The sequence below is a fragment of the Bufo gargarizans genome, chromosome 8, assembly GCF_014858855.1.
Source record: "Bufo gargarizans isolate SCDJY-AF-19 chromosome 8, ASM1485885v1, whole genome shotgun sequence".
Taxonomy (NCBI): domain Eukaryota; kingdom Metazoa; phylum Chordata; class Amphibia; order Anura; family Bufonidae; genus Bufo; species Bufo gargarizans.
Genome location: NC_058087.1, coordinates 14,736,662 through 14,764,658, shown reverse-complemented (window position 1 = coordinate 14,764,658; position 27,997 = coordinate 14,736,662). Strand labels below are relative to the sequence as shown.

At 44.1% G+C, this 27,997-nt stretch overlaps 1 protein-coding gene across 1 annotated transcript in view; it reads left to right on the top strand.

Moving 5' to 3' along the window:
* The window catches only part of LOC122944649, a 44,448-nt gene extending 16,846 nt beyond the window's left edge, over positions 1 to 27,602 (top strand). The window contains exon 3 of the mRNA XM_044303167.1: positions 27,457 to 27,602. Within this exon, the coding sequence (XP_044159102.1) occupies positions 27,457 to 27,591 (135 nt within the window). The 3' untranslated portion in view covers positions 27,592 to 27,602. The remainder of the gene's footprint in view (positions 1 to 27,456) is intronic.
* Positions 27,603 to 27,997: the final 395 nt, after the last annotated feature.

The window sequence follows — 27,997 nt, the reverse complement described above, 5'->3', positions numbered from 1 at the left end:
ACGGCCGGTGCCCGTGCAACGGACAGGGTACTACCAGGGGTCTCTTAAAGTGAAATAATTTTGTCGTGACACCAGTTGTTTTCGGAGTCCCTTTAAGTAGATGGTGTTGGTGATAGTTGGTACCCAGGTGTAGGAATGCCAGAGTGGGGCAAGGGTAGCCTATAATGTCCCTTTTAGATGTTGTGGCTGTGCACGTGTCACGGTGCTTCTACCTGGATATCCTGGAACCCCAAACGTTGTCGTCCGAAGCAGTGCAAACATCGGGAATAGTTGAGGGATTTGTAGAAATGATTGAGTCCAGACTTTGTATTAAGGTTGAAAACAGCTTTACTGGAATAAACTTGCATCAGAAAACAATCGTCCAATTCTATCTTGGTCACCAGCAAGCCCCGGCATAAGTTATGGCAGGCAAACACCTTCGGCTCTGCTACATCTGAACCTCTCTAGAAACTTTTCCTTTCTGCTGAACTTTCCTTTCTGTAGTCTGGTCTGTCTTTATCTTTATCCAGGGAACTTTACTCCTGGCTTGTGAGGCTTGCAGCTTGAGCCTCTAGGCCCAGAAGAGCTGAAGGTGTGCTATCCTGGCTTGCACACACCCTTCCCCTTGCAGGGGGTACTCTAGACTCACTTCTGCAGGGCTCGCCCAGCAGGGATGAGGGACTGCTGCCTTCCCTAAGCAGGGGGTAAGCTAGCCTGGCTCTAACTAGCTGAACTCCTCTCTCTCAGGAGAGGGGGGCTAGAATGGAAAACATGTTCCACTCTAGACAAACTAGCTCTGCCATAGATGCCGCCATCTGCTGGTGAACCCGGTACATTACACCTCAAAAGTTACAAATTTAGAAATACAGATTCACATTATGCAGGACCTGGCAATAAATACACATGATGACACTGGGTTAACCGTAGCAGATAGTAGAGAGGCATAAAAGGCGGTAATGCCATTCTGGGGCGTTACACCTGCATATTGCAGACCCGCTGTTTGTGAGCTGCAATACGGGCACGACCAGGTGCATGAGCCCTTATGGAAAGAAGTGATGGACTATGGTTGCCATCACGGCTTCGGTTCCAAGGTATGGTTTGGTTTCAAGTTTTAAAGTTGTTTTCCACTTTAAAAATCAACTACCGAAGTTTCTCAACTAAGTCACGCCCGGTCTCCTAGGCAACCTGTTAGTATATGACTCAGTGTCATACACTAACAGGCAATGCATTACAATACAGATGTATTGTAATGCATTGCAGAGGGGATCAGACCCCCAAAAGTGAATGTCATAAATAAAGTAAAGTAAAAAAAAAGTGTCTTTGATAAAATTTATAAAGTAATAAAATTTATAAAGTAAAAAAGAAAAAAAAATGCCCCTTTCCCTTTATTTTATAATAAAAAACTGAAAAACAAAACAAAACCCACATATATTAGGTATTGCCGCGTTCGTAATGACCGGCTCTGTAAATATATCACATGATCCACCCTGTCCAATAAACACCATAAAAAAATAAAAATAAAAACAGTGTAAAAAAAAAGAAGCAATTTTTGTCACCTTACATCACAAAAAGTGCAACACAAAGCGATCAAAAAGGCGTATGCCCCCCAAAATGGTATCAATAAAACAGTCACCTCATCCCGCAAAAAATGAACCCCTACCTAAGACAATCTCCCCAAAAAATAAAAAAAACTATAGATCTCAGAACATGGAGACACTAAAACATCTTTTTTTTTGTGTCAAAAATGCTATTATTGTGCTAAAGTGAAAAAAATAAAAAAAGTATACATATTAGGTATTGCCACGTACGTAACAAACAGCTGTATAAAAATATCACATGATCTAACCACTCAGATGAACACCGTAAAAATAAAATAAAGAAAACTGTGTAAAAAAAAAAGCATTTTTGTCACATTACATCACAGCAAGTGATCAAAAAGGTGTATGCCCCCCAAAATAGTACCAATCAGACTGTCGCCTCATCACGCAAAACATGAGACCCTACCTGAGAGAATCGGTCAAACAATAAAAAAGCTATGGCTCTCAGACTATGAGACACTAAAATATGATTATTTTTTGCTTCCAAACTGCTATTATTGTGCTAAAGTGAAAAAAAATCTAAAAAGTTTACATATTAGGTATTGCCACGTGTGTAACGATCTGCTATATAAAAAAGTCACATGACCTAATCCCTCGGTTAAACGCTGTAAAAATAAAAATAAATAAAAACGGTGCCAAAACATAAATTTTTTTGTTACCTTGCCTCACAAAAAACGTAATATAGAGCAATAAAAAATCATATGTACCCCAAAAAAGTGCCAACAAAACTGGCACCTTATCCAATAGTTTCCAAAATGTGGTCACTTTTTTGAGTTTCTACTGCAGGGGGGGCATCAGGGGGGCTTCAAATGGAACATGGCATCTAAAAACCAGTTCAGCTAAATTTGCCTTCCAAAAACCATATGGCGTTCCTTTCCTTCTGCGCCCTGCCGTGTGCCCGTACAGCAGTTTACGATCACATGTGGGGTGTTTCTGTAAACCGCAGAATCAGGGTTATAAATATTGAGTTTTGTTTGGCTGTTTACCCTTGCTTTACTACTGGAAAAAATGGATTAAAATGTAAAATCTGCCAAAAAAGTGAAATTCTGAAATTTCATCTCCATTTTCCATCAATTCTTGTGGAACACCTAAAGGGTTAAGAAAGTTTGTAAAATCAGTTTTGTATACCTTGAGGGTGTAGTTTCTAAAATGGGGTCATTTTTGGGTGGTTTCTATTATGTAAGCCTCACAAAGTGACTTCAGACCTGAACTGGTCCTTTTAAAAAGTGGGTTTTGGAAATTTTCCGAAAAATTTCAAGATTTACTTCCATACTTCTAAGCCTTCTAACGTCCCCAAAAGATAAAATGTAATTTTCAAAATGATTCAAACATGAAGTAGACATATGGGAAATGTAAAGTAATTACTATTTTTGAAGGTATCACTATCTATTATAAAAGTAGAGACATTGAAATTTGCTAATTTGCAAATTTTTTTAAAAAATTGGCAAATTTGGTATTTTTTTATGAATAAAAATGTATTATTATTATTTTCTTATTTTTACAACCGTCATGAAGTACAATATGTGACGAGAAAACAATCTCAGAATCGCCTGTATAAGTAAATGCGTTTTAAAGTTATCACCACATAAAGTGACACATGTCAGATTAGCAAAAATGGCCTGGACAGGAAGGTGAAAACAGGCCCGGGGTTGAAGGGGTTAACAGGGCCTGATCCTGTCAATCAGAGTGCAGAGCAGTTGCAGAGAGAGCTGAGCCTATAGGTGTAATGGCAACGCCCCTATTGCTCCCAGAGGCTCATTTGCATATATCAAAACATCGTTTTTCTCAGCAGTGCGGGCACATATGAACATGGGACCAACACAGATGCCTTCAGCTGCCAAGTGCACATGTAACAGGTCAGCCAGTTTTCCACAAAGGAAATTCCCTAACAGATGAGGAGGAAAACTGCTAATGGAAAACATGGCTGAAATGGGCACCGGATTGCAGTAGATAATTGCAATTGTTAGAAGCTGCAGGTAAAACCAGCAAGATGCACATTTTGAAGTCGGCAGTTTGTCCAGATGCTCAGCTCAAAAGATGAGACCTGGAGCAAATCCACGTCAGAATCTGTAAGTAACAGATACGGTTTTGGTGTGGAAATTCAGCCAAAACTTCACAAAAATCAGCATGAACTACACTGTGGTGTGCATATACCCTAGGGGTGACGCTGGCGCTGCTGCCCCCATAATACAAGCAGGGGCGGACTGGGAACTTAAACTGGTCCTGGAAAAAAAAACGAAAAATGTTCCCATATTTTAGGTGGGTCCAGACTGACAGAATGGCAAGCGACACAAGTAGGCAGGGCCAACAGAAGTACACGGGGCCAACAGTACTGTAGTGCAGAACAGAATATGGCCCCAGCAGAACCAGATACCACAGTGCAGCACCAAATAGTGCTGTCCCAGTATTCAACTGTATCTCTGTCCTGAGGACGGCCATGCACTTTAAATCAGGAGGGCACCTGCGCCCGCCAGGCAATTGAATAGGTGTCTGATGCTCCTAGCATTAAATAATGCTGACAGTATCAAATTTATATGAACCTGGCCATGAGGGGGGCTCTGGCGCCCGCCTGGGACATTTCCCTGTAGGGTCTTTGGCCAGTCCGCCCCTGAACGTAAGTGGGGTCATTTATCAAACTGTGTGAAGTAGAAGTAGCTTAGTTGCCCATAGCGACCAATCAGATTCCACCTTTCATCTTTCACAGCTCCTTTGGAAAATGAAAGGTGGAATCTGATTGGTTGCTATGGGCAACTAGGCCAGTTCTACTTTATACCAGTTTCATAAATGACCCCCAAGGTTTCTACTGCAGCTGCCACTTCTGTCCGTAGTACGGCACAGGCAGTGTTTTTTTTCCAAATAGGGTCTGAGGCAGCGACAGCCTGTTCTTTGTCATTTTCTGGAAACTGTGATGTTATCTGGACCTCGTCCAGTACCCGACTGATTTCAGCAACTTTAGTGGTAACCACAATACCCCTGTTATTATTACAAGCAGATCACATCATCACAGTTACTGCATTTTCATAGAAGCTCGTGATTTTCACACTGGAAAGACTAAGCACAAATTAACTATTACTTGTCCTGTCTTTTATTATTGCTTTTTAACAGATTTATTCAGCTATAAACATAACTATCAGTGGGTGATGCGTTATATATCACAAAAACATTGCACCAAACGGATATACCACTGACTATACTGGCTAGTCATACAAGTAGATATTAAAAGCTGAGACTTTTGCCAATATATTCCTGTCAGGAAGATATCGGAGCCCATCATGCACCACGTCACGGTCCTCAGCATGGCAAGGGGTCCTACCACTAAGCTACCTATGGTGTGAACAAGGTCTGAAGGTGATGTAATCCAGCTCACAGCCAAGCTTCCACACAACCGCATAGCAGGACAACTAATGCAATGTGATGGAGGTTACCAGGTGCAAAAGTGCTTAAGTGCCAAGTAAAGGCACATACACTGCATATCAAACAAAAAAACACAAAAATATTGTGGCAAATATGGAGGAACTGCTCAAACCCCGAACACTGTAGCGTGTTTTACATTGGGGGAGCAGTCCCACCGCATGTGGACCGCAGCAGACGACTATCCCCAGCAAAAAATGCATACAATGGAGGATGTCGGCGCGGTCCACATGCACCACTAAGGCATCCCATACACAACAAGGCATTGTGCGGATGAAAATACAATCATATATCACAAAAACATTGCACCAAACGGATATACCACTGACTATACTGGCTAGTCATACAAGTAGATATTAAAAGCTGAGACTTTTGCCAATATATTCCTGTCAGGTGATGCGTTATACACCAATATGTGGTCATTTATGGTGGACCATTGATTATAATGTGCCGGCCATGCTGAAAAAAAGCCAGGGGAAGGGGCACCGCGGTCGGAGAGGACGGTCCTCACTGATTAGATTGATGGCCTATTCTGATGAAAATATGATATGTTCTTAAAGGGGTATTCCCATCTTGGACATTGAGGGCATATCGCTAGGATAGGCCACCAATGTTTGTCCTATTCTTAGAATGAAACTTGCAGAGTGACAGAGAGCGCACCACTTCTATGGGAGTGCCAAAAATAGCCCAGCGGAGCACTTGGCTATTTTCAGAAGTCCCATTTAAATTAATGGGAAGTGCACCACACAAGCACTGCCACCGCTCCATTCACTTCTGTGGGGCTGATGGAAATAGCCGAGCCGGCGATTTGCTCATGGCCCCTGTCACCATTTTTAACTTCCCTTAGGGTCTTGTAAACCTACTGACAGACTCCCTTTAAATCCCACCTTTGCTCTGGAGGTCACGGTTCATGACATGTGTTCATCAAATGTTAACGGCATGTGACCAACGGGGCCATTGATTGGCTGTAGTGGTTACACGCCTGTATGCCACATCATGGGATTAAAAATGAAGTCTGGTAGATCTCCCATTTTTCCAGGAGCCTCCCAGACATTTCTGGAAACCTAACAAGTAACACCACATGTATTTACTAAGCCAATGACCCATCTGTTACTAGGCAGAGGATAAAATCTTCTTCAGTAACCCAGAGACATAGGTCCCAATCAGCTATTGTTGCCCATCTTTAGCAAGAAAACTAGGACATTTTCGGTGGGCAAATTCACGCCAAAATGCAAGTAAGGATCCACATAGGTAATAACAATCCCAGTTGGATCCCTTCTTATGGTCAGTAGGGTCTTCATTAGACCTCAAGTGTAAACAAAGAGTGGCGCCTTTGCTTGCCCAGTAATTGATGAAGCGGGTATCTCCAGGCATTTCATGTGTCCTGAGATGAGAACCGGAAGTGGATACCAGAGGGGTCCTTGTAAGCATCAGACAGCATTGGTGGTGGATAGGTGACTAATGCTTCCCATTCTGCCCCACATACAGTGCATTCAGAAAGTCTTCAGGCCCTTTCACTTTTTTCACAATTTGTTATGTTGTGGCCTCATGCTAAAATAAAATAAAAATTAATAGTTTCCCCATCATTGTGCACTCAATACCCCATAATGACAGAGTGAAAATATAAATTTTAAAACCTTATATTTATGTAAAAGACTTAAAAAATAATAATAATCTGGCAATGAAATAAGTATTCAGACTCTTTACTCTGGACTTAGTTGAAGCCCCTTCAGCATCAATTTCAGCCTCCAGTCTTCTTGGGTATGATGACACAAGTTTTGCACACCTAGATTTGGGGATTTCCTGCCATTCTTCTTTGCAGATCCTCTCAAGCTCTGTTAGGTCAGGTCTGTCCAGAGTTGTTCAATTGGGTTCAAGTCAGAGCTGTGGCTAGGCCACCCAAGGACATTCACAAAGTTGTCCCTAGCTTTCCCTCGACCCTGATGATTCTCCCTGCCCCAGCCGTTGGAAAACACCCCCACAGCATGATGCTGCCACCACCATGCTTCACTGTAGGGATGGTATTGGGTAAATGATGAGCAGTGCCTGGTTTTCAACAAACATGACGCTTAAAAAAACTTTATTATTACCCTTTCCCAGATCTGTGCCTCCACATAATCCTGTCTCTGATCTCTACAGGCAGTTATTTTCCTCCTCTTGGCTTGGTTTTTGCTCTGATATGCCTTGTCAGCTGTGAGACCTTATACAGACAGGGCTGTGTCTTTCCAAATCATGTCCAATCAACTGAATTTACCTCAGGTGGACTCAATCATGGTGTAGAAACATCTAAAAAATGATAAAGGGAAATGGAAGTCCCCCAGAGCTAAATGTCAAGAGTCATAGAAAGGGGCCAGAATACTTATGTCCATGCAAACTTTTAGATTTTCCTTTTCAATAAATTTGCAAGCATTTCTAACATTCCCTTTTCACTTTCTCATTATGGGGTATCGAGTGCAGACTGATGGAGGAAAACGTAAATTTTCTATTTTAGCATAACATGTAGTTTAACTTAGGCTGCTTTCACACTAGCGTTCGGTATTCCGTTCGTGAGCTCCGTTTGAAGGAGCTCACGAGCGGACCCGAACGCAGCCGTCCACCCCTGATGCAGTCTGAATGGAGGCGGATCCGCTCAGACTGCATCAGTCTGGTGGCGTTCAGCCTCCGCTCCGCTCGCCTCCGCACGGACAGGCGGACAGCTGAACGCTGCTTGCAGCGTTCGGGTGTCCGCCTGGCCGTGCGGAGGCGTGCGGATCCGTCCAGACTTACAATGTAAGTCAATGGGGACGGATCCGTTTGAAGATGCCACAATGTGGCTCAATCTTCAAGCGGATCCGTCCCCCATTGACTTTACATTGAAAGTCTGGACGGATCCGTCCCAGGCTATTTCCACACTTAGCTTTTTTTTGCTAAAATAATGCAGACGGATCCGTACTGAACGGAGCCTCCGTCTGCATTATTATGGGCGGATCCGTTCTGAACGGATCCGCCCGAACGCTAGTGTGAAAGTAGCCTTAACAAAATGGGAAAACATTGAAAGGATCTGAAGACTTTCCAAATGCGTTGCATAAATAATGAAATCCCACAGACATCACCTTTAAAAGGTTGATATTACTTTTACAATAGGTTCAGCTTGGTAGAGGTCCAGCCTCTCAAACACCCATTGATCCCCAAAAGAATGGCTGACCTGAATGAAGTCATTTCTGAAACAACCCCTTTGATATATCCTTGAAGTAGGGAAGTTCCCCGTTGTGTAGAATACCCATAAATATAATAGACAGGACATTTTCTGCAAATCCTACTTTCATGATATTTTTGTATTGTTGTAGAGTGGGATCATATTATGACTGTGGTTGGAAAGTCACAGACAGGGATGAGTATGACAACCCCTAAGGAGGAGTCATTACAACCAGTCCTGAATTAAATACTGCACAAACCTCAAGCAAATAGCAGCAGGCATGCAATGCTAAGCAAACAAAATATAATTATGATCTTTTATGTTCTGTGTCTGTTACTCATGTTTTCTGCCTGCCATGTGCTAGTCATTTACACAGTCTCAGTAAAAATATAAAAAACAAAATACCTCCTCATCTCAAGAAAAAAGAACTTACAAAGTTTTCAGTTGGTTTGAAGCAACCGGGTAATAACTTCAAAAATTAATTTATACTGTTAACTCCTTATGGACCGGGCTCATTTTTACCTTCAGGACCAGGCCATTTTTTGTAAATCTGACTAGTGTCATTTTATGTGGTGATAACTTTAAAACTCTTTGACTTATCCAGGCCATTCTGAGATTGTTTTTTCGTCACATATTATACTTCATGACACTGGTAAAATGGAGTCCCAAAAATTCAATTTTTATTTATATAATAAATTCAAAATTTGCCAAAAATTTGGAAAAATTAGCAAATTTCCAAGTTTTAATTTCTCTACTTCTATAATACATATTAATGCCTACAAAATAGTTATTACTTTACATTTCCCATATGTTTACTTCATGTTAGGATCATTTTGGGAATTCAATTTTATTTTTAGGGGACGTTACAAGGCTTAGAAGTTTAGAAGTAAATCTTGAAATTTTCAAAAACCAACTTTTTAAGGACCAGTTCAGGTCAGAAGTCACTTTGTGAGGCTTACATAATAAAAACCACCCAAAAATGACCCCATTCTAGAAACTACACCCTCAAGGTATTTAAAACTGATTTTACAAACGTCGTTAACCCTTTAGGTGTTCCACAAGAATTAATGGAAAATAGAGATGCAATTTCAAAATTTCACTTTTTGGGCAGATTTTCCATTTTAATATTTTTTTTCCAGTTACAAAGCAAGGGTTAACAGCCAAACAAAACTCAATATTTATGGCCCTGATTCTGTAGTTTACACAAACACCCCATATGTGGTCATAAACTGCTGTACAGGCACACGGCAGGGCTCAAAAGGAAAGGAATGCCATATGGTTTTTGGAAGGCAGATTTTTTTTGACTTTTTTTTTTTTTTTGACACCATGGTCACATTTGAAGCCCCCCTGATGCACCCCTAGAGTAGAAACTCCAAAAAAGTGACCCCATTTTAGAAACTATGGGATAGGGAGGGAGTTTTGTTGGTACTAGTTTAGGGTACATATAATTTTTGGCTCTATATTGCACTTTTTGTGAGGCAAGATAACAAGAAATAGCTGTTTTGGCACCGTTTTTATTTTTTGTTATTTACAACATTCATCTGACAGGTTAGATCATGTGGTATTTTTATAGAGCAGGTTGTCACGGACGCGGCGATACCTAATATGTATACACATTTTTTATTTATATAAGTTTTACACAATGATTTCATTTTTGAAACAAAAAAAATCATGTTTTAGTGTCTCTATAGTCTGAGAGCCATAGTTTTTTCAGTTTTTGGGTGATTATCTTAGGTAGGGTCTCATTTTTTTTGCGGGATGAGATGACGGTTTGATTGGCACTATTTTGAGGTGCATATGACTTTTTGATCGCTTGCTATTACACTTTTTGTGATGTAAGATGACAAAAAGTTTCTTTTTTTACACCGTTTTTATTTTTATTTTTTTACGGTGTTCACCTGAGGGGTTAGGTCATAGAGCCTCTGATGGTGAGGATAGGCTTGAGCCATAACCGAGGGGATGTGCGGGCCAGGAGGTTCTGGGTCAGGACAGGCAGCGATCAAGCAAGGCCAGCAAGCGAAGTCCGAGGTCAGAGGCAAGTGGTAAACAAAGTCCATAAACGATATCCGAGGTGAGGGGCAGGTGGCAAACAGGCAAAGTTCATAAACGAGGTCAAAGGCAGGCGGCAAACAGGCAAAGTCCTGGAGTACAATAAGCAAGGTCCGGAACACAGCGAAGCAGACAAGAGAGAGATACCTTAGCACTTGGATATAGACAAGCTAAAACCATGAGGTTGCTCAGGCATCTTCCTGTGGTAGGAAGCACCTTAAAATACCTGCAGCAATCCAGCCATCGGCTGGTTAGACAAAGGGCGTGTATGTGTTGCCTCATAGGTGAAGAGAGACACACCCACGCAAGCTCAAACACCAGTGCAAGTCTCCAGCAGAAAGGGAACACTGGCATGGAACACAGATAGCATAGTTAAGCTACTTGCTGCTCGCATTTGTCAGCATGTCAGCAGGAGAAAAAAGACGGAGCCTGGCGCCCGTGGTTAGGGGCAGCGGTGCCGGCACAAACCACTGGGCTAACACAAATTAACCCATGTGTTGCCAATCTCTCGGATCTCCTGGCACCTGTAACAGGAGTGTCCGTGACAGTGCCCCCTCCCCTTCTATGGGTGACCCCTGGGCACCCAGGACTGACCTTATCTGGGTGAGACTTGTGAAAGGCTCTCACCAAGCGACTGGAATTCACGTCGGATGCTGGTACCCACATCCTCTCTTCTGGTCCGTAACCCTTCCAGTGGACAAGATACTGAAGGGATCTACGGAGAACTCAAGAGTCAACTATATTGGCGATCTGAAATTCCAAACTACCGTCCACCATGAAATGAGCGGGTGGGTAGGAGCGAAAAGAATTGCTCCTACCCCCACCTCTGACTCGTCCACTTCCACAATGAAAGGTTGTGATACATCCGGCTGCACCAATATAGGGGCAGAAGAAAAGCATTCTTTAATCAATCACAGAAAAGGCTCGCAACGCCGAATCAGACCACACTGAGACATTCGTCCCTTTCTTAGTCATGTCAGTTAAGGGTTTTAATATTGTCGAATAATTCTGAATACATTTATCGTAATAGTTGGTGAACCCTAAAAACCGCATAAGAGCCTTCAGATTTTCGGGTCAATCCCAGTCCAATACAACACAAACTTTCTCTGGAGCCATTTGAAAACCTGAAGATGACAGGTAGCCCAAACACATTTCTCTAATTTTGCATACAATGTATTGTCCCTTAGGATCTGTAACACCTGTCTCACATGATCCTGATATACAGTTGCAAGAAAAAGTATGTGAACCCTTTGGAATAATATGGATTTCTGCACAAATTGGTCATAAAATGTGATCTGATCTTCATCTAAGTCACAACAATAGACAATCACAGTCTGCTTAAACTAATAAAACACAAAGAATTAAATGTTACCATGTTTTTATTGAGCACACCATGTAAATATTCACAGTGCAGGTGGAAAAAGTATGTGAACCCTTGGATTTAATAACTGGTTGAACCTCCTTTGGCAGCAATAACTTCAACCAAATGTTTCCTGTAGTTGCAGATCAGACATGCACAACGGTCAGGAGTAATTCTTGACCATTCCTCTTTACAGAACTGTTTCAGTTCAGCAATATTCTTGGGATGTCTGGTGTGAATCGCTTTCTTGACGTCATGCCACAGCATCTCAATCGGGTTGAGGTCAGGACTCTGACTGGGCCACTCTAGAAGGCGTATTTTCTTCTGTTTAAGCCATTCTGTTGTTGATTTACTTCTGTGCTTTGGGTTGTTATCCTGTTGCAACACCCATCTTCTGTTGAGCTTCAGCTGGTGGACAGATGGCCTTAAGTTCTCCTGCAAAATGTCTTGATAATCTTGGGAATTCATTTTTCTTTCAATGATAGCAATCCATCCAGGCCCTGATGCAGCAAAGCAAGCCCCAAACCATGATGCCCCCACCACCATACTTCACAGTTGGGATGAGGTTTTGATGTTGGTGTGCTGTGCCTATTTTTCTCCACACATGGTGTTGTGTGTTACTTTCAAACAACTCAACTTTGGTTTCATCTGTCCACAGAATATTTTGCCAGTACTGCTGTGGAACATCCAGGTGCTCTTGTGCAAACTGTAAACGTGCAGCAATGTTTTTTTTTGGACAGCAGTGGCTTCCTATGTGGTATCCTCCCATGAAATCCATTCTTGTTTAGTGTTTTACGTATCGTAGATTCGCTAACAGGGATGTTAGCATATGCCAGAGACTTTTATAAGTCTTTAGCTGACACTCTAGGATTCTTCTTCACCTCATAGAGCAGTCTGCGCTGTGCGCTTGCAGTCATCTTTACAGGATGGCCACTCCTAGGGAGAGTAGCAGCAGTGCTGAACTTTCTCCATTTATAGACAATTTGTCTTACCATGGACTGATGAACAGCAAGGCTTTTGGAGATACTTTTATAACCCTTTCCAGCTTTATGCAAGTCAACAATTCTTAATCTCAGGTCTTCTGAGAGCTCTTTTGTGCGAGGCATCATTCACATCAGGCAATGCTTCTTGTGAAAAGCAAACCCAGAACTGGTGTGTGTTTTTTATAGGGAAGGGCAGCTGTAACCAACGCCTCAAATCTCATCTCATTGATTGGACTCTAGTTGGCTGACACCTCACTCCAATTATCTCTTGGAGATGTAATTAATCTAGGGGTTCACATACTTTTTCCACCTGCACTGTTAAGGTTTACATGGTGTGTTCAATAAAAACATGGTAACATGTAATTATTTGTGTGTTATTAGTATAAGCAGACTGTGATTGTCTATTGTTGTGACTTAGATGAAGATCAGATCACATTTTATGACCAATTTGTGCAGAAATCAATATCATTCCAAAGGGTTCACATACTTTTTCTTGCAACTGTATTTCCACGTCTGGAGAATAAATTAGAATGTCCTCTAAATACACGACTACAAACCTCCCCACTAGGTGATGAAAAATGAAATTTGCAAAGTGTTGGAACACCGCAGGAGCACTGGTCAACCCGAAAGGCATGACCAGGTTCTCAAAGTGCCCCTTAGGAGTATTAAAAGCCAGCTTCCATTCATCCCCTTCCTTGATCCTAACCAGATTATATGCCCCCCTTAGGTCCAACTTGCAGAACACCTTAACGCCAATAATCTGGTTAAACAAATCGGGAATCAAAGGAAGAGGGTAGGGATCACGGACAGTGATCCGATTAAGTTCACGGAAATCCAAACATGGCCGAAGACCTCAGTCTTTCTTTTTAACAAAAAAGAACCCTGCTGCCACTGGAGAATTGGAAGGTTATATACTCTCTCTGGCCCATCTTTCAGTTTGAGAAAGGTTATGCAACCTAGATTTAGGCAATTTAGCTCTGGGAAAAAGATTGATAGGACAATCATATTCCTGATGTGGAAGTAAATCCTGGCATCCACTCTCAGAAAACACGTCGGCAAACTAAGATATAAAAGAGGGTAAATTCTTGCTAGTTACAACAGAAAAAGATGTATTATTACAATTATGACAATTGTCAATGCAATAATCACCCCAATCCAGAATCTGCCTAGCTTGCCAATCGATAGTTGGATTGTGCTTGCTAAACCACTGCAAACCCAGAACCACTGGCGCAGGGAGACCTTTCAACACAAAACACAAGATAAATTCTTGATGAAAGTCACCCATTCGTAATCTGATATCTTTCACAAAATATTTATTAATATCAAAGGGTAACAGGTTACAGTGTATAAACATATAGCCCAATAGTTTGATGATCAAAAAGAAATACTATGTATACACAGTACAATAGTTACATTTGACAGTATACACAATTCAGTAGTAGTCAAGCTACAGGCAGACAGTTGTCAAATAGTTACCCTGGGAAGGGTGGATAAAGTAAAGAAGGAGAGGGGGAGGGAGAGAAGGGGAGGAGAAGAGGGAACCAGAAACAAAAACTAGAATACAACACAACTATGCCGGAGAAGAACAGAGCAATGTTAGTAGGAGCAAAAAATAATAATCACATAGGTGAGCCGAATATATATCAAGGTATTTTCAGTTCGGATACACTTTCAGCCACTTATTCCAATATTGCAAGTAAGAATCATAAGATCCCCTACAGGAAGCCATCGTGCCCTCCATTGCACATTTATAGCCCATGCTACGTATTATATCATCAAGTGAAGGAATGTGGATGGAACGCCAGTGTTTAGCTATTAACGTCTTTACTGTTGTAAAAATATGAAATATTATGACCCTATGGACCCTTGGAAAATCCTCAATCCCTATTAGTAATGAACAGAGAGCAGGATCTTTGGATATGGAGGTGCCCAAAATTCTGTTCAGTAATAGTGTTTTATCCCAGATGACAATAAGAGCTTCACATTGCCAAAAGATGTGAGAAGGCGATGGGTGACATAAAACACATCTCCAACAGGTTGCTGATACATCTGAATATATTTGTGATCAGCGTTCAGGTGTTATATACCACCTATATAGCATTTTAAGTGCAGATTCAAGGTGTGTTGCACAGCTCAAAAATTTCCTTGCTGCAGTAAATGCCATATGCCAAATTTGTTCTTCATTAGGTAGATCCAGTTCAGATGTCCATCTCACCAACCCTGACCCCTATGTTCCAGAAGTAGTTTATAAACTTTTGACAAACCTTTAGTATGGTCAGATGTGCCCCAAAAATACATCTCAAAAGTTGAAGTAGCGAGTCTTGGGTTTTTTGAAAGGGAGCCCAAAAGGGATTGTAGTTGCAAGTATTTATAGAACTCTTTATTGGATATCTGAAAGGAACTAGCTAAAGTTGAGAAGGGAACTAACTGACCTGAACTCCAGATCTGACGGACTTTGGTAATTCCCGCAGCTATCCAATTTGAAAAATAGATATCTGGTATCAGCAGTTCCAACATATGTAAGGCGATGTCAAATATATTCCATGACACCAATTGTTTCTTTACCACCATTTTAAGCCATTAGTCTAAACTTGCTTTCATCGGTGGCAATGACGGAATCAATATCGAGTTTTTTATAAGGATCACCAATAAATAGTTCTTTAAGGGTGTAGGGTTTATAATGTCTTTTTCTATCTAAATCCATTGTGGTACATTATCATCCTGTAACCAGCACCTTACGTGATCAAGTATTGCATCATGGTAATAACAGTAAATTCGAAAGGCCTAAACCGCCTTGTGCCTCAGAAGTATATGCAGCTACCCTAGGCTTTTTATTATTCCAAACAAAGGCATTCAATAATGATTGCAAGCCGGCGATGTATTTTTGGGGTATCAAAATAGGGAGGTCCCTGAAAAAGTACAGTATTTTGAGCAAGAGCATCATTTTAGTAGTTGCTACCCTTCCCACCCAGGATACCTCCACCTTAGAATAGGTGGATATATCAGATTTGATTGTCCTATTCAAAGGAACATAGTTGCAGACAAACAATTCTTTAGAAGGAAATGTAAGTGTTATTCCCAGGTATGGCAAGCCCTCATGTGATAATTAAACAGGTACTGGGATGTTAGCTGAGAAGCTAACCGGGGAGAAAGCCCCATATTTAATATAAGGGACTTGTTAGTGTTGAGCTTATAATATGAAATGTCACTAAATTGTGAAAGAAGGTTCATAACTTCTGGTAGAGACTTCTGGGGATTGGTTAAAGCTATAATGACATCATCAGCGAATAGCCCTATTCTGTGATCTACCCCATTGATGTTAATGCCTGCAATCCCTTTTAATGATCTGATAGTCTCCGCCAAAGGTTTCATGACCAATGTGAATATTAAGGGGGAAAGGGGGCACCCTTGTCTTGTCCCATTTGGAATATAGAATGAATCCGATAAGTGACCAGAGGCCAATACCTTCGCTGATGGGATAGAATATAGTGCCAATATGGCTTTTTGTGCCAGGCCAATGATCCCAAATTTATTTAGTACAGCTTCTAGATACCCCCAATGTACTCTGTCAAACACCTTGTCCGCATCAAGGGAAAGCAGCAGAGAAGGCGTTCGACAGGTCTCCACCCCTCCCCCCCCAGGTCCAGAAGTCTCCTTGTGCCGTCTACTGATTGCCTACCCTTGACAAATCCCACTTGATCATCGTGAATCAATTTAGGAAGGATATCCGCCAATCTAGTAGCTAAACTCTTTGCATATCATTTCAAATCCGTATTCAGAAGAGAAAGCGGGCGGAAATTTTCAGGTTTGTCAGGCGTTTTTGCCGGTTTAGGTAATGCAACTATCGTTACTGAAAGTAATTCTTCAGCGAAGGACCCTGAGTCACGAACATAATTGAACAATCTGCAAAGGTATGGCACCAAAATGGAGGAGAATTGTTTATAATAATTATTGGAAAGTCCATCTGGACCCAGAGTTTTATTGGATTTGAGGGATTTAATGGCCCCAGTAATTTCTGCAGATGTAAACTTTGAGTTTCACCGAATTAAGAAACATTTCAATGGCTTTGGAATCAGGTTGGGATGTGTTAGTGTCCTCCTTCAAATTATACAATTTGGAGTAAAACCCGGCTATGGAGTCTGCTATCCCTTTAGGGTCAAAAATCTTATCCCCTTTCGAATCGTATATATAGGATATCTTGGATTTAGCCTGTAAGGCCTTTAATCTAGATGCCAAAAGAGAGGTGGCCTTGTTATTATGGCCATAGTATGATGCTTTAAAGAGGACCTTTCATTGGTCCAAACATTGCGATCTAAGTATCATGATATATACAGCAGCGCCCAGGGATCTCACTGCACTTACTATTATCCCTGGGTGACGCTCTGTTCTCCTGCTATGCCCTCCGATATGTTCGGTCACTGGGTTATAGTAGGCGGAGACTTAGGGGACTTGGTTATAGTAGGAGGAGACTGCCCTTGTTCTCCTGGGCGTCTCCTTCTCCTAGGCTGTAGCGCTGGCCAATCGCAGCGCAGAGCTCACAGCCTGGGAGAAAAAACCTCCTATGGGAGAAGAAGACACCCAGGAGAACAAGGGCAGTCTCCTCCTACTATAACCAAGACCCCTAAGTCTCCGCCTACTATAACCAAGTGACCGAACATACCGGAGGGCATAGCGGGAGAATAGAGAGGCGCCCAGGGATAATAGTAAGTGCAGTGAGATACCTGGGCGCCGCTGTACAGATCATGACACTTAGTTCACAATGTTTGGACCGATGAAAGGTCCTCTTTAAGTTTTCTTAAAGCTAGCTCATACTTATGAAGCTGAAGAAGATGCAACCTGTTGTGCAAGTCCTTAAGTTATTTTTCTCTTCTCTGGTCATAAGACTATTCATTTGGGTGAGCTGTATAATAGAGTCAGTAAGCTGCACACACTGAGCATCCCGCTCTGCTTTGTCCCAGGATGCTATACTAATATAATGACCACGAATAAAGGCTTTATAAGCACACTAAATTGGAGCAATGCCCGTATCTCCCCGATCATTAAAAGAGAAGTACACTTCAAGAGTCATCCTTGACTGGGGTAGATATTTGGAAGAATGTAAAATCCTTCCATTAACTCCCCATGGTATAGTGGAAGGAGAGTTATATTTCTCCGAGATCATAATTAAAATAGGGGCATGGTCCGACCATTCTATGTGACCTATTGTGCAGGATGTCACCCTTCGATAGATGTTATAGTCCGTCAGTAATAGGTCTATTCTAGAATTAGTTTTATGAGCAGAGGAGAAGAAACTATAATACCTTTCGGTGGAGTGTTTCAACCTCCATACATCTAATAATCCTTCTTTTTGCGTTAGGCAAAATACCTTAGAGGGGAGAGTTGTTTTAGAGATCGCAGAGGAATCTAGTTCAGGCCACATAAGTGAGTTGAAATCCCCCATATAACGAAGGAATCCCTTCCTGACTGCCTTCCCCCCCCTCGCGAAAAGTCTCTAGAAAAATCTAAGTTGATTCTTATTGGGAGTAGAGTTGAGCGAACACCTGGATGTTCGGGTTCGAGAAGTTCGGCCGAACTTCCCGGAAATGTTCGGGTTCGGGATCCGAACCCGACCCGAACTTTGTCCCGAACCCCATTGAAGTCAATGGGGACCCAAAACTTTTCGGCACTAAAAAGGCTGTAAAACAGCCCAGGAAAGAGCTAGAGGGCTGCAAAAGGCAGCAACATGTAGGTAAATCCCCTGCAAACAAATGTGGATAGGGAAATGAATTAAAATTTAAATAAAATAAATAAAAATTAACCAATATCAATTGGAGAGAGGTGCCATAGCAGAGAATCTGGCTTCACGTCAGCCACCACTGTAACAGTCCATTGTCATATATTTAGGCCCAGGCACCCAGGCAGAGGAGAGAGGTCCCGTAACAGAGAATCTGGCTTCATGTCAGCAGAGAATCAGTTTGCATGTCATAGCAGAGAATCAGGCTTCACGTCAGCCACCACTGTAATAGTCCATTGTCATATATTTAGGCCCAGGCACCCAGGCAGAGGAGAGAGGTCCCGTAACAGAGAATCTGGCTTCATGTCAGCAGAGAATCAGTTTGCATGTCATAGCAGAGAATCAGGCTTCACGTCAGCCACCACTGTAACAGTCCATTGTCATATATTTAGGCCCAGGCACCCAGGCAGAGGAGAGAGGTCCTGTAACAGAGAATCTGGCTTCATGTCAGCAGAGAATCAGTTTGCATGTCATAGCAGAGAATCAGGCTTCACGTCAGCCACCACTGTAACAGTCCATTGTCATATATTTAGGCCCAGGCACCCAGGCAGAGGAGAGAGGTCCCGTAACAGAGAATCTGGCTTCATGTCAGCAGAGAATCAGTTTGCATGTCATAGCAGAGAATCAGGCTTCACGTCAGCCACCACTGTAACAGTCCATTGTCATATATTAAGGCCCAGGCACCCAGGCAGAGGAAAGAGGTCCCGTAACAGACAATCTGGCTTCATGTCAGCAGAGAATCAGTCTGCATGTCATAGCAGAGAATCAGGCTTCACGTCACCCAACATTGGAACAGTCCATTGGCATATATTTAGGCCCCGGCACCCAGACAGAGGAGAGGTTCATTCAACTTTGGGTTGCCTCGCAATATAATGGTAAAATGAAAATAAAAATAGGATTGAATGAGGAAGTGCCCTGGAATACAATAATATATGGTTAAGGGGAGGTAGTTAATGTCTAATCTGCACAAGGGATGGACAGGTCCTGTGGGATCCATGCCTGGTTCATTTTTATGAACGTCAGCTTGTCCACATTGGCTGTAGACAGGCGGCTGCGTTTGTCTGTAATGATGCCCCCTGCCGTGCTGAATACACGTTCAGACAAAACGCTGGCCGCCGGGCAGGCCAGCTCCTCCAAGGCATAAAAGGCTAGCTCTGGCCACGTGGACAATTTAGAGACCCAGAAGTTGAATGGGGCCGAACCATCAGTCAGTACGTGGAGGGGTGTGCACACGTACTGTTCCACCATGTTAGTGAAATGTTGCCTCCTGCTAACACGTTGCGTATCAGGTGGTGGTGCAGTTAGCTGTGGCGTGTTGACAAAACTTTTCCACATCTCTGCCATGCTAACCCTGCCCTTTAGAGGAGCTGGCCGTGACACAGCTGCCTTGGCGACCTCTTTCTCCTCCTTGGCCTTGGGCTTCCACTTGTTCCCCTGTGACATTTGGGAATGCTCTCAGTAGCGCGTCTACCAACGTGCGCTTGTACTCGCGCATCTTCCTATCACGCTCCAGTGCAGGAAGTAAGGTGGGCACATTGTCTTTGTACCGTGGATCCAGCAGGGTGGCAACCCAGTAGTCCGCACACGTTAAAATGTGGGCAACTCTGCTGTCGTTGCGCAGGCACTGCAGCATGTAGTCGCTCATGTGTGCCAGGCTGCCCAGGGGTAAGGACAAGCTGTCCTCTGTGGGAGGCGTATCGTCATCGTCCTGCGTTTTTCCCCAGCCACGCACCAGTGATGGGCCCAAGCTGCGTTGGGTGCCACCCCGCTGTGACCATGCTTCATCCTCATCCACCTCCTCCTCATCCTCGTCCTCCAGTAGTGGGCCCTGGCTGGCCACATTTGTACCTGGCCTCTGCTGTTGCAAAAAACGTCCCTCTGAGTCACTTCGAAGAGACTGGCCTGAAAGTGCTAAAAATGACCCCTCTTCCTCCTCCTCCTCCTCCTGGGCCACCTCCTCTTCCATCATCGCCCTAAGTGTTTTCTCAAGGAGACATAGAAGTGGTATTGTAACGCTGATAACGGCGTCATCCCCACTGGCCATGTTGGTGGAGTACTCGAAACAGCGCAACAGGGCACACAAGTCTCGCATGGAGGCCCAGTCATTGGTGGTGAAGTGGTGCTGTTCCGCAGTGCGACTGACCCGTGCGTGCTGCAGCTGAAACTCCACTATGGCCTGCTGCTGCTCGCACAGTCTGTCCAGCATGTGCAAGGTGGAGTTCCACCTGGTGGGCACGTCGCATATGAGGCGGTGAGCGGGAAGGCCGAAGTTACGCTGTAGTGCAGACAGGCGAGCAGCGGCAGGATGTGAACGCTGGAAGCGCGAACAGACGGCCCGCACTTTATGCAGCAGCTCTGACATGTCGGGGTAGTTGTGAATGAACTTCTGCACCACCAAATTCAGCACATGCGCCAAGCAAGGGATGTGCGTCAAACCGGCTAGTCCCAGAGCTGCAACAAGATTTCGCCCATTATCGCACACCACCAGGCCGGGCTTGAGGCTCACCGGCAGCAACCACTCGTCGGTCTGTTGTTCTATACCCCGCCACAACTCTTGTGCGGTGTGGGGCCTGTCCCCCAAACATATGAGTTTCAGAATGGCCTGCTGACGTTTACCCCGGGCTGTGCTGAAGTTGGTGGTGAAGGTGTGTGGCTGACTGGATGAGCAGGTGGAAGAAGAGGAGGAGGAAGCTGAGTAGAAAGAGGTGGCAACAGGAGGCAAAGAATGTTGCCCTGCGATCCTTGGCGGCGGAAGGACGTGCGCCAAACAGCTCTCCGCCTGGGGCCCAGCTGCCACTACATTTACCCAGTGTGCAGTTAGGGAGATATAGCGTCCCTGGCCGTGCTTACTGGTCCTCGTATCTGTGGTTAGGTGGACCTTGCCACAGATGGCGTTGTGCAGTGCACACTTGATTTTATCGGATACTTGGTTGTGCAGGGAAGGCACGGCTCTCTTGGAGAAGTCGTGCCGGCTGGGAACAACATACTGTGGGACAGCAAGCGACATGAGCTGTTTGAAGCTGTCTGCGTCCACCAGCCTAAATGACAGCATTTCATAGGCCAGTAGTTTAGAAATGCTGGCATTCAGGGCCAGGGATCGAGGGTGGCTAGGTGGGAATTTACGCTTTCTCTCAAATGTTTGTGAGATGGAGAGCTGAACGCTGCCATGTGACATGGTTGAGATGCTTGGTGACGGAGGTGGTGGTGTTGGTGGTACATCCCCTGTTTGCTGGGCGGCAGGTGCCAACGTTCCTCCAGAGGCGGAGGAAGAGGCCGAGGCGGCAGCAGCAGAAGAGGCCGAGGCGGCAGCAGCAGAAGAGGCCGAGGCGGCAGCAGCAGAAGAGGCCGAGGCGGCAGCAGCAGAAGAGGCCGAGGCGGCAGCAGCAGAAGAGGCTGAGGCGGCAGCAGCAGAAGAGGTAGCAGGGGGAGCCTGAGTGACTTCCTTGTTTTTAAGGTGTTTACTCCACTGCAGTTCATGCTTTGCATGCAGGTGCCGGGTCATGCAGGTTGTGCTAAGGTTCAGAACGTTAATGCCTCGCTTTAGGCTCTGATAGCACAGCGTGCAAACCACTCGGGTCTTGTCGTCAGCACATTGTTTGAAGAAGTGCCATGCCAGGGAACTCCTTGAAGCTGCCTTTGGGGTGCTCGGTCCCAGATGGCGGCGGTCAGTAGCAGGCGGAGTCTCTTGGCGGCGGATGTTCTGCTTTTGCCCACTGCTCCCTCTTTTGCTACGCTGTTGGCTCGGTCTCACCACTGCCTCTTCCTCCGAACTGTGAAAGTCAGTGGCACGACCTTCATTCCATGTGGGGTCTAGGACCTCATCGTCCCCTGCATCGTCTTCCACCCAGTCTTGATCCCTGACCTCCTGTTCAGTCTGCACACTGCAGAAAGACGCAGCAGTTGGCACCTGTGTTTCGTCATCATCAGAGACATGCTGAGGTGGTATTCCCATGTCCTCATCATCAGGAAACATAAGTGGTTGTGCGTCAGTGCATTCTATGTCTTCCACCGCTGGGAAAGGGCTAGGTGGATGCCCTTGGGAAACTCTGCCAGCGGAGTCTTCAAACAGCATAAGAGACTGCTGCATAACTTGAGGCTCAGACAGTTTCCCTGGTATGCATGGGGGTGATGTGACAGACTGATGGGCTTGGTTTTCAGGTGCCATCTGTGCGCTTTCTGCAGAAGACTGGGTGGGAGATAATGTGAACGTGCTGGATCCACTGTCGGCCACCCAATTGACTAATGCCTGTACCTGCTCAGGCCATACCATCCTTAGAACGGCATTGTGCCCCACCAAATATCGCTGTAAATTTTGGCGGCTACTGGGACCTGAGGTAGTTGGTACACTAGGACGTGTGGCTGTGGCAGAACGGCCACGTCCTCTCCCAGCACCAGAGGGTCCACTAACACCACCACGACCATGTCCGCGCCCTTTACTAGATGTTTTCCTCATTGTTATCGTTCACCACAACAACAAAAATATTATTTGGCCCAATGTATTGAATTCAAATTCAGGCCTTTTTTTAAAGACGCCTAACACTATCTGGCTATCTATTTAGGTACCAGGTACCGTATTACACTAATACAGGCACAGCAGTAACCACAGATTTAGCTGACTATAAATTTGAGGCCTATTATTTAGGCGCTGGGTGACAGGTATACGTTTACAGACAGAATTAGACTGGGATATGCACAGTAGCGTTTGTGTGAAGTTATTGAGAATGACCCTATCTGCACCTTGAATCGAATATACCCTTTTAGGGATAAATTTAAAGTAGGCCTGATACAGCAGAAACCACTAGTTTAGAGAATTGCTAAATTGGGAATTGTATTTCAACCCAGAACAAAAACTGTGCTTTGACGGACACTAAATAACTTGACCAGCTACAGCAATAACCACAGATTTAGCTGACTATAAATTTGAGGCCTATTATTTAGGCGCTGGGTGACAGGTATACGTTTACAGTCAGAATTAGACTGGGATATGGCCAAAAAATAACCACACTATTGATGGTTAAATGCACTTGGTGTGACAGCTTGACCCTGATGTAGGATATAGCCAAAAGACAACCACACTATTGAGGGTTAAATGCACTTGGTGACAGCTTGCCCCTGATGTAGTATATGGCCAAAAAATAACCACACTATTGATGGTTAAATTCACTTGGTGTGACAGCTTCACCCTGATGTAGGATATAGCCAAAAAACAACCACACTATTGAGGGTTAAATGCACTTGGTGACAGCTTGCCCCTGATGTAGTATATGGCCAAAAAATAACCACACTATTGATGGTTAAATGCACTTGGTGTGACAGCTTCACCCTGATGTAGGATATAGCCAAAAAACAACCACACTAAATGCACTTGGTGGCAGCTTGTGCACCGATCACCCCAGAAAAAAGTGACTGAAAAACGCTCTGGGCAGCCTAAAAACAGTGAGCAATTCAATAGCAGCAGTTCAATCATCCACAGCTGCAGATCGATCTCTGAATGGAGTCTTTTGGAGGAGTTAATCACTGCCTAATCTCGCCCTAACGTCGCAGCTGCAACCTCTCCCTATACTGATCAGAGCAGAGTGACGGGCGGCGCTACATGACTCCAGCTTAAATAGAGGCTGGGTCACATGGTGCTCTGGCCAATCACAGCCATGCCAATAGTAGGCCTAGCTGTGACGGCCTCTTGGGGCAAGTAGTATGACGCTTGTTGATTGGCTGCTTTGCAGCCTTTCAAAAAGCGCCAAGAAAGCGACGAACACCGAACCCAAACCCGGACTTTTACGAAAATGTTCGGGTCCGTGTTACGGACACCCCAAAATTCGGTACGAACCCGAACTATACAGTTCGGGTTCGCTCATCCCTAATTGGGAGCATATACAGCTACTAGAGTGTACACCATGTTATTAAGATCACCTATCTGCCCCCTTCATCTGTGTAAGAGTCTATTAGCTTGAATGCTTTAGTATCCCGTATTGCTAAATAGACTCCTCTTTTTTGAATTCGCAGTTGCTGAAATTATAACAGGAAAATCCTTATGTTTGAGTCTGTGAAGGTCGCCTGCAAGCAAATGTGTTTGTGTCTTGTACACAAAGGATGTCAGATTTAGTTTTAATGGCCTTCGCCATAATTGAGATCTCTTGAATGGGCTATTTAGGCCTTTAGCATCCATTGAAGTAAATTTAAGTACCATTGTAATGTACCAGTAAGGCCGCTAGTTGGCGACCTCCACTCACCCAAATCACTGGCGACCTACATGATTTCAGGCTCCAAGGATTTTTAAGTTGCAGTGAAGCGTTTTCTCCGGCTACAAAAAAAAAGAATTAGAACAAACAACAAATACATAAACATTAAATGTAGAACAAAAACCGTGGGTTCCATCTCAAGGAACATCTAACGCCTAGATCAGATGGAAAGTGGCATTACTAGGGGGGAGATACAAAAAGTCCCAGATTCGGCCATATAGGCTTGAGACAATAAAGGATTATTCCCTAAGGGAAAAAATTAAAATAAAACAGAAAAAGCTTATTTACTCACGATCATGTTCAGTCATTTGGAGAACTCCTCTGCCTGACTGTGGTCCATTCTTCCTCCAAGTGCGTTGGGGAGGCAGGTTTTGGTGGTGTCACAGATCCATGAGGTACAGATATGTTCCATTTAGAGATCATTTGTAGAGCTTCTGATGGAGTGGACGCTACAAGCTGGCTTCCTTCTCTGGATATCAACAATTTAGCTGGAAAGCCCCAACTATATGGAATTCTGTGCTCTCTCCGGATTTTTGTAGCTTAAGGCTGAGTTCACACAGGCGAGATTTCCGCACGGGTGCAATGCGGGAGGTGAACGCATTGCACCCGCACTGAATCTAGACCCATTCATTTCTATGGGCTGTGCACATGAGCTGTGATTTTCACGCATCACTTATGCGTTGCATGAAAATCGCAGCATGCTCTATATTGTGCGTTTATCACGCAACGCAGGCCCCATAGAAGTGAATGGGGCTGAGTGAAAATCGCAAGCAAGTGCGGATGCGGTGCGATTTTCACACATTGGTTGCTAGGTGACAGTCTATTCACTGTATTATTTTCCCTTATAACATGGTTATAAGGGAAAATAATAGCATTCTGAATACAGAATGCTTAGTAGGTGATCAATTGAGGGTTACATTTTTTTTATAATTAACTCACCTTCTCCTCTCCGTGGTGATGGACCATGTGATTGGAGCATGTGATCTGACGTCACCACAGGTCCTTTAGCCGGCAGCTCATCATTAAAGAAGTAAAGAAGAGACCGGCAACTACGCGATCAAGAGGAGAAGGTGAGTTAATTTTTATTTATTTTTTAACCCTCAATTGATCACCTACTAAGCATTCTGTATTCAGAATGCTATTATTTTCCCTTATAACCATGTTATAAGGGAAAATAATACAGTGAATAGACTGTCACCTAGCAACCAATACACCAAACCCAAACCTGAACTTCTGTGAAGAAGTTCGGGTCTGGTTACCACAGTCAGTTTTTTTATCACGCGCGTGCAAAACACATTGCACCCGCGCGATAAAAACTGAACATCGGAACGCAATTGCAGTCAAAACTGACTGCAATTGCGTACCTACTCACGCAGGTTTTCCGCAATACACCGGGACGCATCTGGACCTAATCCGGACACGCTCGTGTGAACCCAGCCTAATGGAATTCCCGACATCTACTGAGAGTGGCTGCGGACAAGTCAGTGTAGAGAGAACTACTGGATTGTTGCGTGCAGCAGCCATACGGTTTTCTTTAATATGATAGAAAGTAATGCATGCTATTACATCCCTAGGGATGTCTGCTGGCAATGTTTTAGGTTTCGGTATTCTGTGAGCCCTATCAATGAAGAGCTCAGTTGGAGATGCAGGAGGTAACATAACTGTAAAAAAAGTCTGTCAGGTTGGTCAGGTTTCACTGTTTTCGGAATCCCACAGAATCTTATATTATTGTGACGAAACCTGTCTTCCAAGTCTATCACTTTTACGCGAAGGGCCGCCAACTCCTCATCTTTTTCATTGGTAGTGTCTACCAGCTCGTTATGAGCTTTAGCAAATTCAGACATTTTATTCTCTAAATGGGATGTGCGATTTACCACTTCTGAGATTTCCTTCTGCAAAGGTGTTAACATAGTACGAAAGTCCTCTTGCAAAGAGGACCTCAAGTCACTCATTAGTGCTTTAAGGAGCGATTCTGTAACTGGTCTATCTGTGCCAGTGTTATTAATATTAGAATAATGCTGTGGGTACATTGCGTTTGAACATTCCCCATATCTTTGATCCAGTGGCGCTGCTTGTACTAAGGGTCTCCCATCAGTTGTAAAGAACTGTCCTGGAGAGGACTCATGGCTGACATGTGGTATTGCCACACTTGCCCCCTGCATGTTATTAAGAAAATGCATCCCTGAGCTGTTGGAGGAGGAAGCAGGGTACTGCAGAAAGGGCCCCTGTATAGGAGACGCGAGTGGCTGGGTGCCTGCAGGAGAGCCTGCTACATGTGCTGCCTCCTCTTGCCTTAACAGCGCACCACCGCCACCATCTTGTGGTGCGCTTGTTGTTGAAAACTCTGTTAACTTGACCGTGGCCGCCTTTCTCCGAGTCTTTGTCATGACTGGGTCAGTACTTGCTGGTCTAAGTGCAGGCAGTTTTTGAGCGGGGATGATGCGCTTTGAGCCGCCGTCTCAGAGATGTAGCACCGGAGCTGAGCTAAGACGCGGCTCACTCCATGCGCTGCTGGCCACTCCCCCATTCGTAATCTGATATCATGCACCACTTAAGACAAACACTTCTAAGCAAGAGATGCAGAATTAATAGTGAATACGGGAATGTGTTTTTATAATACACTTGGTGAAAACCTGTGCATACGGACAAACTGAGCATCAATCGGGTTCACCCCTGCCTACTGTCGATAAACACCTCAATCCCCACAGTCTTGGACTCTAGCGCCACCTCAGCAGGAGAAATTGGGTACTACCGGTAAAAAAACAAATGCACATTTCTGACTCTCCTCTCACTCCACCAGCAGTCAAATGAGAATTAAATGTCTTTTTTCTCTCTTTTTGCCATTGCATGTCTGGACATACATTGATAAAATGTCCCCTTTTTCCGCAGAAAAAACACACTCCCTTCCTATTACCAGTGGATCCAGGGGTAGCTCCCCCTAACTGCATGGGTTTGTCTCCCGACCCAAACCCAGGACTGGCTTCACCAAAAGTGTCAGAGGAAGATGATACGTTATGTAATTGAACGTCCTGAGAGAGTGGGCCCTTCGATCTCTCTCTCTCTCAAGCCTCTATCAATACATATAGCAAGAGACATAGCGGCTTCCAAAGACTCAGGGTTCTTATGAAAGGCCAAAGCGTCCTTCAGTCTCTCAGATAATCCCTGACAGAACTGATTACGGAGAGTCGGATCATTCCACTCAGTATCCGTAGCCCACCTCCTAAACTCAGAGCAATAGATCTCTGCAGAACGCTCTCCCCGACACGCAGGCCGCGTAACTTGGTCTCGGCCAGGGAGGTCCGATTCGGGTCATCATAGATGAGACCTAGAGCTCTAAAAAATTCATCCACCGATCGGAGGGATGAATAAGCAATAAAATAATCACACCAACTCTCTGACTCTCATCCCCAGATGAGTGTGGACATAGCTT